Source organism: Elgaria multicarinata, chromosome 7 (assembly GCF_023053635.1).
Source record: "Elgaria multicarinata webbii isolate HBS135686 ecotype San Diego chromosome 7, rElgMul1.1.pri, whole genome shotgun sequence".
NCBI lineage: Eukaryota > Metazoa > Chordata > Lepidosauria > Squamata > Anguidae > Elgaria > Elgaria multicarinata.
Genome location: NC_086177.1, coordinates 107,389,641 through 107,411,592, shown reverse-complemented (window position 1 = coordinate 107,411,592; position 21,952 = coordinate 107,389,641). Strand labels below are relative to the sequence as shown.

Sequence of the window (21,952 nt, the reverse complement as noted above, 5' to 3'; positions counted from 1 at the left end):
CAGATGGATCATCAGGCGTTGTTGTGGCTTCAGTTGATGTGGGACCATAAACAACTGTTCCAGTGATGGTCGTGGTGATTCCAGGTCTGGCTTGCTCCCTACATTGCTGTGAAGACTATTTTGGGGTGCAGTTAGAACTCTTCACTCTGTTATGGTGCATAAGCCTTCATCCTTTGTTGCTTCCAACATTACATCTCCCTACCTCATAGGATTCAGGCCGTTGCTAGATGAGGGTTTAGCCCAGTGCAAGGCCTGGGCTCCCTGCTGTGCGTGCAGACAATGCACAGGGGATCCCGGGGTCAGGCCGGGCTAAACCCTTCCTTGACCCAGGATAACCGGATCTGCTTGTGGCCCGGTCTAGCTAGTTCTGTGGCTTTTCCTGCCTGCTCACTTACTCACGAGTAGCCGGGAGAAGCCAAGCGCTGTGCCCATCGGGCTGGGGGAACGGAGGGGGCATTGGACATGGCGAGCGGGGGTGGTGGACCTGGTGAGCGAGGGGGTGGACTTGGTGGGTGAGGGGGGTGGACGTGGTGGGCAAGGGGGTGAGCGAGGGGGCGAGCGGGTGAGTGAGTGAGGGGGCGAGAGGGCGAGCGGGGCGGGCGAGCGAGTGAGGAGGCGAGCGAGGGGGGCGAGTGAGCGGGTGGGTGAGCAAGGGGGCGAGCGGGCGGGCGAGCGAGCGGGGGGAGTGAGTGGGGGGCATCAGACATTGGTGGTGGGGGAAATCAGGGGATTGGGGGAGCGGGGAACCCTTTTTTTTTTAAAAAAAAAACAACTATCTTTTCGTTGGTGCACTCCTGCGCACATGGCCCCGTTAACTTTTTTTAAAAAATGGCCGACGCGACGGGACTTTCCTTTCCCCGTCGCATCTGATGTCTAGCTAGTGGCGACGGCTCGCACTAGCTGCAGTGCGGCCTCGCCCCGACTCCCCACCGGATTATCAGGTAGGTCTAGCAAGGCCCTCAGTTTAAAGCCCTCCTGATGGAATTCTTCATGCTGTGGCCAAACACAATCTTCCCAGCCCCTGTTAGGTGCAACCCATCCCTTGCCAGCAGTCCACCTTCCAAGTAGTCTAGCCAATGGTCTCCCAAGCTAACGCAAGCTACTGGAATGCCCATGAAATGATAGGAAATGATTATGCCCAACTACAGGTATAGCAGGGGATAGCGGACAGCAGTGCAAAGTGAAATTTTGAAAGTGATACAAATGGGTTTTCAACCTAATGTCCTCAAAATGTTAGAAGGTGAATGTTATTTATCAAATGTTTATATCATAAGTATCTGCCAACAAGTTGTACAGGAAGCAGTATAACTTGGGGAATAAGACTGTAGCCATATTGTTTAGCTAGATCCATAAGAGCAGTTCTTTCTCCTTTTGTCTCTTTCTTTAACAGGTCTTTTTATGAATACATCAGCTATAACATGCATCCTACCCTGGTACCAGATATGGGTGACGATAACATTAGTTCTTCTGGAGACTTTAAATCTGCTTATCCTAGCATCAATGGGAGTGCTGGAATTGGAGATCCAATTAACATCACAAATGAGCTTCCCCTCAGTAATTTATCACAGCATCTTATCAACAGCTTCATTGTATTGACTTGCTTGTTGGGGCTGGTGGGAAATGGATTTCTCATTTGGCTTCTTGGCTTCCTCATGAAGAGGAATCCTTTCACCACCTACATCTTGAACCTCTCCATTGCTGACTTCGGTGTGCTCATCTCACTCCTCGCTACCTCTACATTTAGGATTGTGGCAGATCTGTATAATAGAAATTATGTTCTCTCTGTGTTTTTTCTATTATTTCTTGAACTCTTTTTCTTCATGTATTCTACTGGTCAATTTCTCCTGGCCGCCATCAGCATCGACAGGTGTGTGGCTGTCCTCTTCCCACTTTGGCATCGATGCCACCGGCCACCACGCTTATCCACCATTGTGTGTTCTCTGATATGGATCCTCTCCTTCCTGCTCTCTGGAATTCACTTCACTCTCCAAATGACTGGGAGCTTTGGAAATGCCCCACTATGTTTTCAGCTTATAGTGAATGCTCTGCTTTGCATGCCTCTCATGCTCATCTCCACACTGACCTTATTCATCCACGTCTGCTGTAAATCAAAACAACGCCAGCAGGGAATGCTTGTCATGGCCATCTTGCTGGCAGTCCTCTTCTTCCTCCTTTTTGCCTTTCCAATGAATGCTCTCTATGTAATTCACTCTTTTTACGCTCCACATCACAGCCTCATGGTAACTGGTTTTGTCTGTGCCTCTCTGAACAGTAGCATCAACCCACTGATATATTTCTTCATTGGGAGAAGACAGAAGAAGGGCCAGCCCAGGGTGTCCATGAAGGCAGCCTTCCAGAGAGTTTTCAGGGATGAGCAAGACAGTGTAGAAGACCAGTATACCACAAGTACAACCAAGGCATGATAACCCTTCATGGACAGAAGACAGAAGTGGCCAATATGTTGTTATGTCGTTGTTGCTGCTGCTGCTGCTGCTGTTGTTGTTGGTTTTAAATTGTAATTTTATTCTGTAAAAATGTAAATTTCATAAACAACATCAAAAACTGATGTTAATTACAAAGAAATGGGAAGGGAGAGAGGAATGCAATGCATGTGGTGACCAGGTTAGATCATGTTGAGCTATAAGGTCCTCCTAGACCAATCTAGCTCTCTAGCTCTTATCTCCATCTCTCTATCAGTGAGTTGCATAGCTTGGGTATACCTATATATCTATCTATAAATCATATAACTTATGTGTAAGAGTGTCCATGTTTATTGTGAACTTTATATCATCAATCTAGAAGTAAACAAGTTGCATGTCAATACGTGTGTGTGTGTGTGTGTGTGTGTGTGTGATTGGAGAGGGTGGAGACCTTTCTCACGCAAGGTGATGTGTTAGGCTAGAGGGTCTTTGCCCTACTGCTAATTGTGCTTTATGTATTGTACACAATATGTCTGTATAGATGTGAGTGTTTATTTTACCACTAAGGGAGACCACAGGTCGAAATGCGTTTGGTATTTGGAATGGTTATTTTTAGGTAAAGATAGGTTTTCATAACACCACAACATTGTATTTTTACTGATTTGATATAAAGTGTGTATTTGTTCCTAAGGTGTGTGTGTGTGTGCTGGCATGTTTAAATAATTGAAAAAATAAATAATTTAAAAATATATTTTATGATTAATCTTGTTTTGTCCACATTTATTGTCACCAGTTCACCCAACCCAGTAGCTCTGTTTTCTTGTTGCATTTCTCAGGGGTTGGGAGAAACGTCCCGTTTTCTCTAAATAGAAGTAGCAACGACAGATGAGGGTGTGGGTGAGCACTTGGCGAAATATTTCAGAAGACAGGGGACCCAAGGATGGAGTAACCATCTCATTTGGTGCTAACCTACATCAGCCGTATACTTCCTGGTGGAGCAAGGAGTGGGGCCAAAGACCCTGGGATGCCTCACATCCCAGAGGAGGGGTAGTGCAAAGGCATCATGGTGGTATCGATATGACCCTCCGTTGGAAAGGGATCAACTCAAAAGCCCACAGCGTCACTGCTGCAGGGCTAAGCTGATAAATCTAGACAGGGCAGGAAGGAGCGTGGGTCATCTGGCCAGAAAATCCTGCCTCTCGGAGCCATAGAGGTGGGACAGGCATATAGAGCCATTCTTGCCTCTCCTCTCCAGCTTGGGTAAAGAGGGGATTTAGCAGAAGCACTTCTCAGCCCCAACATCTTCCCTCCTGGCAGCCCCCTCCTTTCCCCCTTCTGCTAGCCTCTCATAAGCTGCAACAGCAGCACCCAGTCCTCCAGGCAGCCTCTTGCCCAGGCCCAGACAGAGCCTCCCATCACAAGAAGTACCTTTGCACATTGCAGGGGGTTGGACTCGATGGTCTTGTAGGCCCCTTCCAACTCTACTGTTCTATGATTCTATGGCATAAGACCCTTTAGCTAGAGTTGCTGGGTATTTATCCTGGGATCTCCTATATGAAACCTTGTCCCTTTTTACACCTAAGGATTATCCCAGGAAAATGGAGGGATCTTTCCTGCCTGCTCCCAGGGCCCCCTGTTTATCAATTACATGCACAGGGATGATCCTGGGATGATCCCTGGAAAAAAAAGGCAGGTGTAGAAATGGCCCTTGACTATCATAGAGCAGGGTTGGGCAACCTACAGCCCTAGGGCCACGTACATCCTTTGTCCAAATTTCATTTTCTCCTCAGCCTTGCTGGTCATTGCAAAATGAAAGGAACGTCACAATGACAAACACTCCCTCCGTTGCAGTTTGGAAGGCAGAAAATGTGGCATCTTTCAAACACTTCCTAAAAAGCACCTCTTCACCCAGCCATTCCCTGGGTGGTAAAGTAAATAATCATGCCACTCCTTAAATAGTGTTATTGTATAGGATGACCATATGAAAAGGAGAACAGGGCTGCTGTATTTTTAACAGTTGCATAGAAAAGGGAATTTCAGCAGATGTCATATGGAGAACCTGGTGAAATTCCCTCTTCATCACAACAGCTAAAGCTGCAGGAGCTATACAAGAGTGACCAGATTTAAAAGAGGGCAGGGCACCTGCAGCTTTAACTGTTGTGATGAAGAGGAAATTTCACCAGTTTCCTCATATATACAAATGACACCTGCTGAAATTCCCTTTACAATACAACTGTTAAAGATACAGGAGCCTGGTCCTCCTTTTCATATGGTCACCCTATTATTGTAGCCATTTTAATGTTGTGCTTTTAAGGTTTTATCTAACTGTATTTTAATATTGTGAACCACTGAAGGATTTGACTGTATTCAGTGGTATACAAATGCCACAAATATATAATAAAAATAAAGAAATGTTTTCCAACCTTCCCTGCATGTGATAAGTTCAGACCTCTTGTAAAATTCTCTGTCCTTTCCTTAGCATCCCACTTGGTTGGAAGCAAGAGGAAGGGAGAGAAATGGAGAATCACAGAATAGTAGAGTTGGAAGGAACCTATAAGGCCATTGAGTCCAACCCCCTGCTCAATGCATGAATCCACCTGAAAGCCTACCTGACAGATGGTTGTCCAGCTGCCTCTTGAATACCTCTAGTGTGAGAGAGCCCACTACCTCCTTAGGTCATTGGTTTCCATTGTTGTACTGCTCTAACAGTATGCTGTAATTTAGGGGAAATAGTTTATTTTTCTGATTTTTTTCCAATCACGCCCCCCCCCCCCCAGCCATTCACATATCTCAGTATTCTTGTGAACCAGGGTTTTACTCTCATCCCATTACATGTCTGCCTTCTAAGCCCACTGTGCCTGGAACCACCAAAAGGAACCTCATTTCCACCAGCCGTGAGCCAGGGGAAATCTTGGTTAGGCAGAGCTTAGCGAAGCTTGGAGCACAACCATTTTACTGCAGCATCAGCTACCACTAATTGCGTTTTCATTAGACGTTTTCCAGTTGTAAACACAAGCAAGCAAACAAACAAATTAATTTACGAGTTAAAATTATTTTATTTTTTTAAAATATTTTAATTATTTACATTATTTACAAGTTCAAAATTAGGAGACGTTTTGTTATGGAACTTTAATCACTTCGTCTGGACTCGTTACATAAATGTGATTACTGATTCCCTCATAATTGAATCTCATAGCAGGAGGTGGTTCACTCAAAATCCTCTATGCATTTAGTGTTGCAGCTTCCATACAAATTATTATTATTATTATTATTATTATTAATAATAATAATAATAATAATAATAATTTCTTACCCACCTCTCCATTTTGATCGAGGTGGGAAATAAAAGTAAATACAAAATGCCCTAGAGGCCTTCAAGAGGCAGCTGGACTACCATCTGTCAGGGATGCTTTAGGGTGGATTCCTGTATTGAGCAGGGGGTTGGACTCAATGGCCTTGTAGGCCCCTTCCGACTATGCTATTCTATGATTCTAATTGGACTCTTCTTGTTAGGCGATCTCGAAAGTAGAGCTATGCACAGCCCCCTCCCCCAACTCATCTTGGAGGCCATTTTGGAGCCTCCAAAATGCCCCCAATTTGACTCAGGGCACTGCAGGGGGAAGCCCATCTCGCCTCAGCACCAAAGTGATATCCCTCCACCCCACTGGAGCAACTTGGCCTTGCAGGTTCCTGGATGCCCGGCAATGTGGGCAGCACCCAGGAAAACCAGGCATAAGGCTGACTGGACTCCCAACTCCCCATTTCCCATTTGCAGACCCCTCACCCCCCCTTTGTGTCCCCCTCTCCCTGTGAAAAAGGGATTTAAATAACCCCCTAAGCTGCCCAGTTGATCAGGCCAGCGCAGCTTGGATCTTATAAGGAGGAGACAGGAAACACAACCAGTTTGTGAAGCAAGCAAAAGGATTTATTGAGGGGAATTGGGGAAGGGGAAATTGCAATGAATAAAATGGTACAAGAAACACAGGCACAAGTATTTGTCTGGGCAGAAAACTTAGTTACAAAGCACTCATAAAGTCCCAGACAAACCCCCTGAGGACAAGAACACTTTAGAGTTCGTGCAAGCCCAGCCAACCAGGAGATGGAGAACAGGCTCACCCCCTTGCTTTCAATAGGCAAAGGGAAGAGGCATGCCAAGAGACCACTTTTAACCTCCTGGAGTGCAGGGCACAGAATACTGGGCTGAAGTTACAGGAAGACAGATTCTTGGCTGCATATCAGGAAAAACTTCCTGACTGTTAGAGCAGTACGACAATGGAATCAGTTACCTAGGGAGGTTGTGGGCTCTCCCACACTAGAGGCCTTCAAGAGGCAGCTGGACAACTATTTGTCAGGGATGCTTTAGGGTAGATTCCTGCATTGAGCAGGGGGTTGGATTCGATGGCCTCGTAGGCCCCTTCCAACTCTGCTATTCTATGATTCTATGAATCCACCTGAAAGCCTACCTGAGAGATGGCTGTCCAGCTGCCTCTTGAATGCCTTTAGTGTGAGAGAGCCCATCACTTCCCTAGCTCATTGGTCCCATTGTTCTACTGCTCTAACAGTATGCTCTAATTTGGGGGAAATAATTTTTCTGATTTTTTCCCCAATCACTGATGTCCCTCCAGCCATTCACATATCTCAGTATACTATTCTACGATTCCTCCTGATCAATAGCACAACCATGAGCTGTACCATCCGGCCAACTAAGCTTTGGTAGCAGAATCCACTGGATCACACCTTGTTTTCAATGGGCACAATCCATGCCAGAGGAATTCCCTCCTTGCCTCTTAGTTGGTAGTACAACCCCTTAGGAGTATGCTAACCTCCCGTTTAGTTTCGTGGCACTATTTTTTTCCAGTTGTCTCAGGCGGATTGTACAATCTCTGCTAGTCCGAATCTTGGGACATGGTGCTATTGGATCCCCCTCTGCGAAGCAGCAGAAGAGGATTCATGCCAAACTAAGCACTTCCGTTGCCTCTCAGCTGGATGTACAATCCGGTATAACAATTGTGCAGTATGAGAGAGGCAAGACAGCCCACACTTATCTTTGCTCTGGACAATGAATTCCACCCATGAAATTCACCCACAACGTACTCATGGGTTTTCAGATAGCTCTCTCTGTGGTTACCAGGTAATTCCAGGGAGGAGTGCACATCCTTAATTTCAAACAATCATATTAGAATAGCAAGAACAGAGTAAAACAAACTCCTACAATTAAAACAGCATATATCGGAAGTGGCAAAGGAGAGGGTAAATTAGAAAAAAAAGGGGGGCAAGGTAAATTAAAACATACTTTCAACTCATGAATTTGTACCTTAAAAGATCTCAAAGGCTTCTGTCAATGAAATGCCACCAGAGAAAGGAGAAAGTGCTTTCTTTCAATCCATCCTTTCCCCTGCAGCACCCTACATCTTCCAAAAATCTGCTCTGTTGTGCTTGGGAACCCATCAGAACATTCTGTGGAGTGGTCCAGCAGCTGCATGGGGAAGCAGGAACCAGAAAACAATTTCAATTCCTTCTTCCTCCAACTGGGACCTCCACTGGATTTCCATTGAATTTATGAACAAACAGAGCTCTTCTATTTGTGAAAGGGCAAGTCTGGATCCAATCCAATAAATCTGCACAGAAAACATTCCAAAATCAGAGCACCACAACTGAAAATACCTCCTGACCTCTGATATCAATGGATTTAAAGGTGACAAAGAGCTCTTTGATTCATGCTTAGGAATGAACCAGGTGCAAATGAAGCAGTTTCATGTACTCTTCTGCCCAATATTTCATCCACATTTCTTTTTTTACCATTCTCATTCAATTTGCTATAAAATAATTTGATTTTGAAAAGAAATTCAAAGGAGAAAAAAAGTTCAGGGTTCTAATAAGTGGATACAGGGTTCTTGTGCTTACCATTCTGATGAGGTAGTCAAAGGCCATAACTAGATGGGGCAAAATCCCGGGGTGATCCCTGGGACCATCCTTGTGTGTCCACATGACACACAGGGGATCCTGGGATCAGGGAGGGATGATCCCTCCCTTGCCCTGGGATCTCACCCTTTAGCCCTGGTTTTTCCATGGTCTCGGGCTCAGCCTGAGACCATGGAACGTGTGGCTGGGCGCCGCAGCTTGACCTGGCTCCACGCAATTCCTCACGAGGAGCCAAGGGATGCTGCACCCATCAGGGGTAGGGTGAGGGGAGCAGGAAAAATAATTTATTTATTTTTTTAAAAAAGTTACCATTTGCATACGAGCATTCATGCACTGCTGGCCCTTTAATAAAAAACATGGCAGGCGCGACGCCTCTCCTTCTGAGGTTGTCGCACGTCACATGTAAACAGAGGAGGGATCTCACAATAAATACATCACGAGATCTTCCCTCCACCATCGTGTGCTGACAGGTAGGTCTAGCTAAGGCCAAAGACTTTATAAGATTGTCCTTTCTGGCTTAGTACAACTGTTCAATTAAAGCCCGGCGGAAGAAATCATGAGGTAAATCTCACCATTGGGATTTTTCAGATCAGAAAGCATGGGCAGCCTGAGAATGATGTAGAGCGGTGGAAAGTTGTGTAATAGAAAAGAAAACACACAAACACACACAGACACCCTTCCTTCTGGAGGAAGATAGACTGGAGGATAGATTTTGGTGCATTACTAGCTCTACCTTCCCTGGAACAGAACACAATACTGCACTTCTCACACCTGTATTGTGGACGATGCAAAACAGTACAATTGATGCGGTTGCCACTTGCACTAGCAGCAAAAATAGAACAAACAAACAAACAAACAAACATAGGTCAAAACAAAAAACCTAAAAACCTTTAGTGAATGAAAGTAAGATGCTGGGCTACAGTGATTCCCAATGATGAGCCCTGCCTGTGAGAAACTATAAGGAAATTCCTCCTCCCCCTGAAGAAATTCAGCTAAATTGTCATTGCAATGTAGAGTGGAGAATTTTGAGAAATGATTTGTGCCCAACTCTAGTTTCACGACAAGAAAGGCATTCCATTTAGGTTTTCTCTGTTGATAACTCTAGCCTACATGTTTTGAACCAACTAAAGTTTCCAAATTATCTACAAAGGTAGCCTGATTGCAATGCATTGCTGTAGTCTAAACAGGATATGACTATCAGAGTATGTCTAAGCATTTCATAGTCTCTCTGCTAGAGAACTGAAGGACTTCAAATGTCAAACAAATTCTACATAATGACCCCGTTCAGTCAACACACTAAGCCACAGTGGATAAATATTAGGGGTGTGGTCTCTGTCCTGGAATTATCTGGTAACTGTGAACATCTGTGGATCATTCGATTTGCCAGAGTGGAGATTGGCTGCTTCCGAACCCATCAATTAATATTAGAGCAGAGAGATGCTCAATAAGAGCTTCTAACATCTCTGAAATTATCCAACTGTTTTTCAGAAGTCAATGGTGTGTGTGTGTGTGTGTGTGTGTGTGTGTGTGTGTGTGTGTGTGAATCAAATATCTCCATCTTTGGAAGATGCTGAGTAGGGTGAGGGGTAGCTTTGATATTGACATCTGTGGCTAACCAATTAGGAATTGCCACAGTGCTGTCTATGAATGTGTTCTCCTCCAATCACAGTGTTTGAGGTTGTGGGAAACGCTAACTGGCTGCTGGTTCTGGCCATGTGGAGCATGGGGAGAGGGAGTATGTTTCTGCTTGGACACATAGAAGTCAACCATCCACATTTCCACAGGCTCTTATTTCAGTTAAACTATTACTCCTATTGGCTGGCTGGGCTTCCAGTATAGGAGGGTTTCCCCCCCATCCAATAGATATGGAGGGCACCAGGTTGGAGAAGGCTGGAGTGGGGAAATAAAAAAAAAAGTCCTAAAAACTCAAGGCATGAATGGATCTAATTCAAACTTGGCATGCCTAAATCCCTCCTCCTTAAGGGCCCTATCACATTACCATGTTTCATCTCTTTATCTGCAAAAGGGTTAGTGACCTGACCATGGCTTACTGTCTTGTCTGAACTGGTCCAATGACAGTAACATTGAAAGGAAAAAAAAAGTTAGAAACTTTCCACTCTTGTGAAGGCATCATAACTCAGTTTGAACCATGAGCATCTCCATATAAAATGCATCGCAGTAGTCTTAATGTGATGTGTCTATCAGAGTATGTCTAAAGGTGGTCAGAAATCCCTTCGAGAGAAATGTCGGATCATCTCTGTACCATATTTTGCATAGATTATGTGGTAAACCTATAGCTATTAAATAGATTTGTTTATGATGCTAGATTTAAACACTGAAAGGGACCCACATAATTAAAGCTGGATATAGAAAGCTTGAAGCTTTCTATTTTTCTAAAGGTAACCCTAAATTCCACTTGCTCACTAATCTGTTCTTCTTTGAAAAACCTAAGTTGGAACCCTAAGTTCCACTTGCTCAGTAATCTCTTCTTCTTTGAAAACCCTCTGGAATATGACCTTCATGCTCTCCTTAGACTGATCCCTCTTGTATATCCCCACAAGGAAATAAATCAGTGGGTTAACGCTGCTGTTTAGGGAGGCACATATGAAGCCTAAATCTAATATATAGCATTCAAAGTCTGAACTGAATGCAATTATGAGGAAAACGGCAGTCAATGGGAAAGCCAAGATCAGGAAGATGAGGAGCGTAAGCAGGATGGCTGTTAAAAGCTTTCCCCGCCTCTGCTGTCGTGATTTTAAGCAGACTTTGATGAACAAGATCAGACTGGAGACAACCATGAATGGGAGGCAAAGAAGTGAAGCTGTCATCCAGCTGGAAATGTCAAGAAGTAAAAGGTTAATTGTACAGAGAAGGATAGAGAGAGCCCATATGAGGACACACAGAACGGTGGACAAGTGTGCTGGTCGGTGGCAACGATGCCAAATTGGGAAGAGGACAGCCGTACACCTGTCTATGCTGATGGCTGTCAAAAAACACTGGCCAGTGCTGTATGTGAATATCAAGAGGCCAAGAATTGTATGAACAAGAGAAGGAGTTAATACTCTTTTACCAGAAACCACTTCAAAAATATCATTTATATGATATGCAATTAGGCACAAGAGGACTCCAACATCAGCAACAGCCAAATTCATGATGTAGGTGGTGAAAGAGTTCCTCTTAATGTAGAAGCCAAGAAGCCAAATGACATTTCCGTTCCCCACAAATCCAAAAATGCAGATAATTATAATTAAGACAGAGATAAAAATAAATTGAAAAGGTTGAAGTGTTGGTACATCAACACTTGAGCCATTGTTATATCTGATATTGCATTCAACATAATTCTGTTTACAACTTTCCTGTCTAATATTTCGTAGTATATGACAAAAGGAAGTTGCCATATTTAAACTATGGTTTCTTTCTGCTTCTTATATGGTTCTTCTTCTGCACTTCTTCAGTATTTCCTATGAATCTAGTACTCCTGGGCAACACCCATTCCCGATATAATTTGTTAACATCAAATACTTCTTGTTGTTTCAGTTTTTCAACCTATATCTATGGAGTTCCCATAAAGGCTTTATTCTAATTGTTTAAGTATACATTAATTTATTTTGCTTTTCTCATAGATTAGTGCTGAAGAAGATAAAAGATCCCCATGGAACAACAAAATGAGTTTGTGTAGAAAGATTACTTCAACTCCTTTCAAGCAATATGGATTGAGGTCTGCTCAGAGAATTCGAAATCCAGTTCTGCATCAGTAGCAGGCAGCTTCTTTTTTCATTCATCGAAAGTCCTTGTTGTGTATCACAGTGCTGTATGAGAGAACGGGTTCCATCAGTTCCACACAGTTATTAATCCACAGGTCTATTATATGATGGATTCCATTCCCATTGTCTTCTGTTAAGAAAACAGAATTTCAGAAAGTTAAAAGTGGATTTATTCCATTGGGATCTACAACTATTTTTTTAAAAAAGGAAGAATTAAAATAGAAGTCCCAAAGTAAAACATGGATTTTGTTTTTTGGTTTGGTCTTTTCAGAGGAACATGAGAACATCAGCATATGATGGATGCCTGTACATTTAAGGAGTGTGCATCAATTCAGCTCAGATAGATTCAGCTACCACCTGATATGACCAGGTTCTGAATCTCATATTGGAAATGCAAACCCTCATGTCTCCAAATTACTTTAATTGGAAATCAACCAGTAACAGTTAAAAAAAAATCCTGTTTGTCAGGCATTGATTAAATTTGCCAGAATAAACCCCCACCCCCACCCCCACCCCCCCACACACATACCCACACAGAGGATTTTTTTGATAATGTGTTTCTTTGTTTCCTTGGCAGAATGAGATGAAATTTGCAGGGATGATTGCCCTTTCTGAGAATATCCGGACTGCAATGTTTTGTGCAAGAGCAGCTTTGACACTTAGTGGGTTCCAAACAAAGATGCACTTATTCCCTACATTTTGCTGAGAATTGTTTTGAAAAATAGAGGTGGCACTAGTTAGGAAACCGGCAACATTTCAAAAGGATACATGAAACACTTTTTGCATGGAATGGGGCGGTTCAATTCATTCCCCCTAGCCCCCTCCATGGAAGAAGTGCAGGGGCTAGGGAGTTATGCTGAATGAGAAACAATTTAAGATTTCCTCTCCTGCTTAATTGGAACTAAAGGCACAGAACTAACAACAGTAAAGATATGGATGATGGATGTGAAGCATCCAGTGGCAATTATCCAGCCTATCAGAGCCTGAGCAATTTGGCCAAGAAGAATGGGCAAATATTGCAAGATTCAGATGTGCAAAGCTGGTAGAGACTTGCCCCCAAAGAATCACAGCTGTAATTACTGCCAAATATTGACCCAGGGCTGTGTGTGTGTGTGTGTGTGTGTGTGTGAATACATGCAACCAACAAATGCACAGTTGTTTTTGTTTAATTAACTTCTCTGCCACAATAAAAATATTTTGCACCTTCAAAGTGTTAAGAATGCTGTGTAAATCAAATAGTAAACTTGTCAATTAACTCCGTTTTAATTCCAGGTTCTAACACAACAAAATGTGGTTTAGTCAAAGGGTGTATGTGTATGAATATTTATGCAAAGCACTATACAAGTAAAATGTTTGTAGAGAAAAGTAGATTCAAAAGAACAGTCCATGCAGAAATAAAATGTGAAACATATAATTATTACAGAGAAATTTAAATTGGAAAAAACAGAAAGTGGGACAATGGTTACATGCATACATCACAGCATGCAAAGTAAACTACACTTCAAATCCTAATGACATCCTGCTGAAAGTAAACTACACTTCAAATCCTGTAGAAATCCTAGGAAATCAATCTGAAATCTGTATTAAAGCATCAAATGAAAGATTTGTGACATACAGCAGTTATGGTAGCCAAACTTAGCAGCAGTTTGAAGAGTTACTTAGGTCCACCTAAACTCCCACCCGTCAGAATACTTAAATGCAGCTCATAAAGTTTCCGATGATATTACAGTTAAAAGCTAAAGGTTAAAGAAATGGAGAGGGGGAAATAAAAAGGGGAATGACAGCTACCTAACTCAAGCATTGATCCCAGGAACAGGTTCCTATGGAACCAGATGAATATCAAAAAGTATCAGTCTGAAGGTCCAAGTCCAAGATTCAGCAAAGTCCAGATAAGGGGGGAAATAATCCAGGTAGGGTTTTTTTTTGTTTTTGTTTTTAAAGTTATTAAAAGGAAAATGGGTGTTGGAGTCTGAGCCTCACCAGTGAGTAAAACAAATTAAAATAGAATCTGGGGGTTGACAGAATCAGTTCCTATTTCCCAAGGATCCAAGCCTCTCGCCCCAAAAGGCTAACGCAAAACTGTTGGCAAGAGCAGCTTCAAAAATTGAAGGAGGGACGTGGTCAAACTAAGAAATCCCTTGTTATCTCAGAAGGCAAAGAGCAAATTATGGCCCCCAGAAGCAACCACACAAGTAAAAACCTGTTGGTAAAAAATGGAACCTAAAGAACAACAACAAAAAGGGGGAATATAAGTAAAATAAACCAAAAAGAAGTGAAGTGATGGCATTTTACTAGGGCACAGTTGCCTTTTGATCTGGGGGGATCTACACTACTGCTTTTAAAGCGTTTTAAAGCACTTTGAAAACGTTTTGAAAACTGTATATGCAGTGTGTCCTGGGCCCCAACAGTTGTCAAAACTGTTATAAAGCATTTTAAAGCACTTTAAAGCAGTAGTGTAGATCCCTCCCTGCTGACACTGTTAATTTTTTCCCAACCTTCGATTTGCATTCTTCTCCTCCTCATTTACTTCACCCAGGGTTTGATTCTACACTGCACCGAAACACATCATTTGAATTTCAGAAGTGAGCAAAACAACAAATGGGGTATAATTTATTTATTTATTTATTTATTTATTTATTTATTTATTTATTACATTTCTATACCTATAAAAAGAACACTGAGAGGGTGAATATCAACAATGACATTTAGAGATGGCTCGGCATAATTTTGCCAAGGATCATGGTGAAGAGAAGGTGTATGAAGGAAAAAGAGGAGGAAAATTTGCCATCAAAGAAAGGTTTCATGCAGATAATATCCTACCTTCGCCCAGTTACATCCAGTGTGCTGACAGAAGGGAGTAGAGTAGACAGGCTTGAGATGTTCTCCTTCTAGAATGTTAGGATCTCAGCCGTCATGTTCCTTTTCCTGTTTTCAAAAGAACGTGTCCATCCAGCACTGAGCACAAAAGGTTAAGCAGAGAATACTGCAGACTGAGAGGCTTTATGCTTGTCCAGTGAGGGTGGGGCAGAAACTTCATATCATGATGACATTTCAAAGAAATTCATTAGTTAGTGGCCGAAAGCCTGGGTGATTGCACATTTTTCTTTCAATGGATGGTCCAGAAATTGCCTACCAGTGTTTATGACTCAGGAATAATTTGCACTTTATGCTTATGGGTGTTCCAAAGGAAACTGTTTTGCATTTGAAAATTGAGCTTCTCTCTGTTTATCTTTGAGATGATCCTATTTACAGTGGGAAAGCCACAGATATCAGACAGTTGTATCAACATTCTGAAAAAGAGCCCCAAGCACGTACACGCTTACCATGGCGGATAAATGCCAGGAAGCTATCATCTATCAGCATAGAAATCTTGCTCCCCCTGTCCATGAGCTAGTGAGGTATTTCCTGCAGATCCATTCTGATAAAGAAGCACATGGAACTCCCCACACCATGAAAATATAGGGGTGTTGTTGTTGTTTTTTAAAAGTACTCATTTTCCATGGAGAGGGAGGACACTCTACTTATTTCTCTCATGGCCATGGTTCATGGGGTGGTGAGTTAACACTTATGGTCATTGCCATGATCCCAATGAAAATGTACTGCCTCCACCAATCCTACTATGGGCTATTATTATCCCCAGGGAAGAAATGGAAGCTTGTGCTAATAGCAGCTACTGTCCTGCGTCCTGCATTCTGCATATTATCATATTTAGCCCCAAGGAATGGCGTAAGTTCAACATTGAAAAAAGGGGAGGAGGAGACGGAAATAGAAATGAATGAAGAAACATCTTAATAAGCCTTCAGATCCACCATGATTCAGGATGGAGGTATCAGAAGAGTCAGAGGAGTTGAGTAAGGGAAAAAAATCCATACTGCTCTTGAGTACCTAACCCAAGGTGGGTAAGATGTGGCCTATGGGTAGGGATGAATTAAGGACTAACAACTCAATGGATTGTTCAAGTTCAGTCATTTGGATTTCATTCCATTTCCCCTTGCTGACATTGACTTGATCTGCAGCATGTCAAGCGAATACACGAATTCTGTGTCTCCCACACTAGAGGCATTCATGAGGCAGCTGGACAATCATCTGTCAGGTATTATTCCTGCATTGAGTAGGGGGTCAGACTCGATGGCCTTGTAGGCCCCTTTCAACTCTGCTATTCTATGATTCTATGAAATTACAATTTATACAATGGTGAGCCCTCCCCACAAAAGATGTGCAAAACAATTCCAGAATCAGAAAAAGATAATATCCACGACAGCCCACCACTGCTTAATGGAGCAGAACCACTGTGGAATCCCATTGGGCTTAAACAGAACAGAATTCCCAAAGTCACATATATTAGGGTGACCATATGACTGGATTTGCCCGGGTTTCTGATGACAAATCCAGGAGGGGGAGGGGAAATCCGGATTTTTCCAAAGAGCAGCTCTAATGGGAATTAACCAAAATTCTTATAACTCCATCATTTTTAAGATAAAGACATGAAAATTGGCATGATGGTAGCTCTTAGGAAGGGCTTTCGTCAAACCAAATTTGAAAGAGATCCGTTCATCCATTGATTTTTTAGGAATTTTTTAAAAATTGAGGTTTTAAAATTATTATTTTTAAATCATCATTGTTAAAGATAAAGAGATGAAACTTTGCACCTTGGTAGAATTTAGGTAGAGCTTTAGCCACACCAAATTTGAAAAATCATCCATTGATTTTTTAGGATTTTTTTTTTAAATTGAGTTTTTAAAATTATTATTTTTAAAACTGTCATTTTTAAAGAGCTGAAAGTTGGCACCATTATAGCTTTTATGTAGAGCTTTAGCCATACCCAATTTGAAACAGATCTGTTAATCCATTGAGTTTTGGGAATTTTTTTTAAATTTGAGGATTTAATTTTTTTAAAAAATGTTATTTTTAAAGATAAAGGACTGAAAGTTGGCACCATGATAGCTCTTATGGAGAGATTTAGCCATGCCAAGTTTGAAACAGATCAGTTCATCCATTGTGTTTTAGGATTTTTTAAAAAATTTGAGGTTTTAAAATTATTATTTTTAAAATGACATTTTTAAAGATAAAGGGCTGAAAGTTGGCACCATGATAGCTCTTAAGGAGAGATTTAGCCATGCCAAGTTTGAATCAGATCTGTTCATCCATTTTTTTTAGGTTTTTTTTTTTTAATGTTCAAAGTTTAAAAATTATTGTGTTTTAAAACTGCTGGAGCCAAATCCTTCAAACTCAGGTTGTCAAACCTTCTCTTTGGGGTGTTGCATATTGAACAGTTTCAGCCCTTGGCATTAAGGGGATCTCCAGTCTTTAGGTAAGAAGTCCTGGGCAAGCAGGACACCTTTCCTGTTGCAGATTTGGTGTGCAGTCGGGTATCTGGAGCTCAGCAGAGGCAAGGCATCCACAAATCAAAATGTGGGAAAGGAGAGGTCAGTCAAAGCAGCCCAAAGGGCAAAACAGAATGGGCCAGAGGCCTTTTTCTCAAATTTCCACATCATGGGCGATGAGGGTCATCTTTAGAGAAAAACTCTTACGACCAACAGTAAGGTGCCAGTCAAGAGAGAGGCTCTCTTCTTTGCGGATGCCCTGTTGCTGCGAATGTTGGAACCTGGCATATCATTGCTTTGCTTCGCTACCACTTCCCTTCCTCTTCCCCCTCCTGAAAAATGTTCTAAATAACATTTTTCCAAATGTTACTTGGAAAAATACCATTAGCCCCTCATGAAGAAAATGTTTTCCTTTGCTAATAGCAGCTGCTGTCCTGTGTTTTCATGAAAGGGGTTATATTTCATCAAGACCATAGTATGGGTGGAAACTATGGCCACAGCTAGACCTAAGGTTTATCCTGGGATCATCCAGGGTTCGCCCCTGCCTGAGCACTGGATCCCTGTGTGGAACCTAGGTGAACAGGTTTGACCCCTGGACGATCCAGGGATAAACCTTAGGTCTAGCTATGGCCTAGAGATCAAACCCCATTTCCATGTACCACAGTCACACTCATGATCATATCAAAAATTGTTCTATAGGTACATGAATTGCATTCCACGTATTCTCTAGTTTGGCCCCAAGGAACTGCAATATTAATGAGGGAAGAGGAGGAAAAGAAGGAAATCGATATCAATGGAAAAGCATCATCGCAAGCCTTCAGACCCCAGTGCCATTCAGAATGGAGGAATCACTTAGTAATCACTTTTTGTGAACCGCCCAGAGAGCTCCGGCTATTGGGCGGTATAGAAATGTAATAAATAAATAAATAAATAAATAAATAAGAGCAGGTGCACATCCAAAAGGGATGATTTCCAAACTGCTCTCGATCACCCAACTCTTGGGTGGGCAGCAGATGGGATAGTGCTTGCTTACCATAAAGGATAACGCAATACAGGAGGACAACGTGGAACATTTTTTACTGGACCCAGGCCCTCCATCCTCCCAATCTGGATTTGGTACTGGAGAGAACCAGAGAAAGTGTGGGTGCATGGATAGTAAGCTGTAAGCAAGCACAATTTGTGACATTGCAGAACATCATGACTGATCATGGGAAACATCAGAAAAAAGCTTCATCTTTAGCTTCCAAAGCCTGGACCAACATGAGAGAACCTTAGCCTCTGGATGTTTAAACTATGAGTGTGCTCCGCTCTGTTTCAGATCCTCAAATCCAAAGAACAGCAGGCTGATTGGGACCTCCTAAACCCAGTTCTGGAGCAGGTCAGGGAAGGTTGACCTATTTCCGTCCTGAGGCCTGGGCCACAGTTGAAGCCGCCGCCCAGACCGAGATGGATCCAGGTAAGCCCTCTCCCCCATTACCTGGCTCCGTCGCAATTGCTGCATGGACAGCGGTGGTGTCGGCGGCACAAGGTAAGCCCCCTCCCACCCAGTAACCTGAGAAAGAATATTATTTAGCTCACATTTCAGTTGTGTAACTCCTGATACAGATGTGCTGATGGGGAAACTGGGTTGTATGAGATTTCAGCTTATTATTTAAAAGCACCTGTTGTGCTGCACTAAGCTTTTTCTTATGTGAAGCATAAGCAATGATCTGGCCCCTGAAAAAGGCTTTGCTGGCCTCCTATTCCTTGGCATATGACCCACAGTAACCTTGTCGATATTAAAATATTCAGACAATTCAGCAAATGTCTGAGATTTCAACATTGCATCATTTAAAAGAGAAACATTAAAACACCAAAAAAACCAAAGGCCTTGGCAAGGCTGAGAACTGTAACTCCAAGCATATTGGGGTGTGGCCTGAGATTACCAATGTATCAATCCTGTAAGCCTTTATTAACAACGTTAATAAACGTTAACTTAACAACGTTAAGTTTGTTTTTAATGGACCCCACAATTGTTGTTTTTAAATGGATACTGTTGTTTTTATACTGTTTTTTATGTGTGTGTGTGTGTGTGTGTGTGTGTTTTAAATTGTATACTTTTAATGTTTACTATTTTTAAATGTTGTAAACCGCCCAGAGAGCTTCGGCTGTGGGGCGGTATATAAATGCAATTAAATAAATAAATAATAAATAAATAAATAAAATTATTCGCTTCAATAAAGAAGTAGAAACCAAGAAATACTCTAATCAAAATCAGTTATGATGTACTGGTGAAATAAAGCTGTATCTCTATCATCAGGGTGCAATCTCAATCAAACCAAGGTCAACCACATAGGGCTGAAGCATGTGTCTCACCACTGTTTGGGTTTTTGGGGTGGGTGCTGGTAGTTTATTGTGTAAAAAAGGTTAAACCAAATAGTCAGATGGGGAGTGCTGGAAATTGCAAAGAGCAAGGAGGAGATGACCCATATGAGAACACACACAGTGGTGGACAAGTGTCTTGGCTGGTGGCATCGCTGCCAAATTGGGAAGAGGACAGACACACACCGGTCGATGCTGATGGCTGCCAGAAAGAATTGGCTAATGCTGTATGTGAAGTAAAAGAATAAGATAAAGATCAGCCATGTCCAGTAACCTAAAAAAACTTTTCTAATTACATATAAAATGGAAAATGCAGAAAGCATAAATAAGCATAGAAGGACCCCAAAGTCAGCAACAGCTAAATTCAGGACAAAGGTGGTGAAAGGATTCCTCTTCATGCGGAAGCCAAGAAGCCAGATGATGTTTCCATTCCCCAAAAGACCAGAACAGCAGATTAAAAAAATGGCAATCCATTGAATATGCTCTTCTAAAGTATATCCATTTAAGTTGTGACCTGAGCTATTATTCGCTGGAGCAGCAGTTTCACTGCATGTTCCATCACACTCCTCTCTAGTCTCCAAAGAGGAAAGGGATGTCAGGTTAGAATTGCTCATTATGTTCAATCTCTGCTTTGGGACAACGTCTTCTGTGGATGCACCAGCTAGGAGAAAGCAGAGAGATTGGATCAGTTTTTTTGCTATGTAGCTGAAGCATAATGAAGGATAGAGTTGTAGAGTTCAGCCTTGAATCGCTGGCTTCATGCCTTGAATAGGTTTCAATATCCACTTATTAATTAGGTTAACTTATAATGAAATGGCATTATTGTTGTTGTTAGCTAGGGCTGTGCTCCGCTTCGGGTCAGAGAAGTGACATCGGAGCGCACTGATTCACCTCTGGTAAATGCAGAGCCAAAGTGAGTCGGGTGGGGGAGTGGAGCAACATGTAGGGTGATTGCACCTGGGCAGGCGTTTCTGCGGCGCCTTTGCGATGCGATGAAGGGGGCAAAATGACCCCTCCACCGTATTCGCGTGTCCAGAGAAATGAGATTGGACTTGGAAGTCTGGACTTCCTTCCTGGACCAATATAATGGGGTTTCCTTTTGTAGACAGGACATGCTTTTAGAAGCACAGTTGCTAGTCTATTCAGATGCTTCTGGTTCACATGGTTTTGGTGTGATCTTTAGGGATCGCTGGTGCACGCAACAGTGGCCGAGACATTGGAAAGAATCAGACATAATACGTGACTTGACATTTTTGGAACTTTTTCCTATCGTGGTTGCAATATGGCTTTGGGCTGATCTTCTTTCCAATCCAGCGGTCCACTTTTGGTGCGACAACATGGCTACAGTTCAGGTAGTAAATTCTTTATCATCCAAGAATTGTCGAGTTATGAGATTGGTCAGAGCCATGACCACTCGTTGCTTGCAATATCATGTAATTTTCCATGCTCGTCATGTGCCGGGCCTGGATAATGGAATCGTTGATGCATTGTCTCATAACCAGTTGTCCAGGTTCCGGGAGTTGGCTCCTGCGGCCAAAGTGATACCGGATCCCATGCCCATGGGGCTTTGGGATCTTGGAGACATGAAGCGGAAGAAGCCATGAGGAATGCTGTGGCCCCCGGCACCCGAGCCCTATATGAGAAGACAGGTAGGGAGTTCTGCGTATTTAGGAGGGAACAGGGATTAGCGGAGCAATGGCCTATACCTCTTGATCATATCCTGGAGTACTGCGTGATATTACATTGCAAAGGTATCTCCGTTAGGACTTTGAAAGGCAAACTAGTAGGGTTTGCTTTCCTCGCCAAAGTAAATGGGACGGAGGATGTATTATTAATAAAGAGGCCCAAGTTTAACCCAGCTCCTGTGTCTGTGTCTTATTTCCTACTTCCTACTCCACTCGCAAAGGCCTATTTAACTGCAATTAGCTTAGATTACAGAGGTCTGTCTAAATGTAACTGCCTTTGCCTTTCCAATGGAAGAAAAATGGAGATAAACTAACCTGGCCTCTCCTGGGAAAGGAGTTACAAAGGCTGGGTGCAGCCACCAAGAACACCCTAGCAAGAAGTTATTCTTCATGGAAGTTACAGTACATGATGTGACTTTGGCTTCCGTTGCTTTGGCATCTGTCTTTACCCACAGGACATACTTCTGCTCTTATCT

The 21,952-nt window shown here is 42.6% G+C and overlaps 3 protein-coding genes across 3 annotated transcripts in view; 2 read left to right on the top strand and 1 right to left on the bottom strand.

Moving 5' to 3' along the window:
• Nucleotides 1-21,952, top strand: part of LOC134401988 (MAP kinase-interacting serine/threonine-protein kinase 1-like) — a 758,389-nt gene that overhangs the window by 685,101 nt on the left and 51,336 nt on the right. The window lies entirely within an intron of this gene.
• LOC134401994 (mas-related G-protein coupled receptor member H-like) lies at nt 1,443-2,423 on the top strand. The gene has a single exon (XM_063131359.1). The coding sequence runs from the start codon at nt 1,443-1,445 to the stop codon at nt 2,421-2,423; it is 981 nt and encodes a 326-aa protein (XP_062987429.1).
• On the bottom strand, nt 10,790-20,405 carry LOC134401993 (mas-related G-protein coupled receptor member H-like). The gene is made up of 2 exons (XM_063131358.1): nt 20,088-20,405; nt 10,790-11,698 (listed from the first exon to the last, which is right to left on the bottom strand). Exons 1-2 carry the CDS (start codon nt 20,403-20,405, stop codon nt 10,790-10,792), a joined length of 1,227 nt encoding a protein of 408 aa, XP_062987428.1.

Coding starts and splice junctions, on each gene's coding strand:
- LOC134401994 (XM_063131359.1), top strand. CDS start 1,443: ATGGGTGACGATAACATTAGTTCTTCTGGAGACTTTAAATCTGCTTAT.
- LOC134401993 (XM_063131358.1), bottom strand. CDS start 20,405: ATGAGCAATTCTAACCTGACATCCCTTTCCTCTTTGGAGACTAGAGAG. Junction 11,699..20,087: donor CTGCATTTTCCATTTTATAT/GTAATTAGAAAA, acceptor AATATTAGACAG/GAAAGTTGTAAACAGAATTA.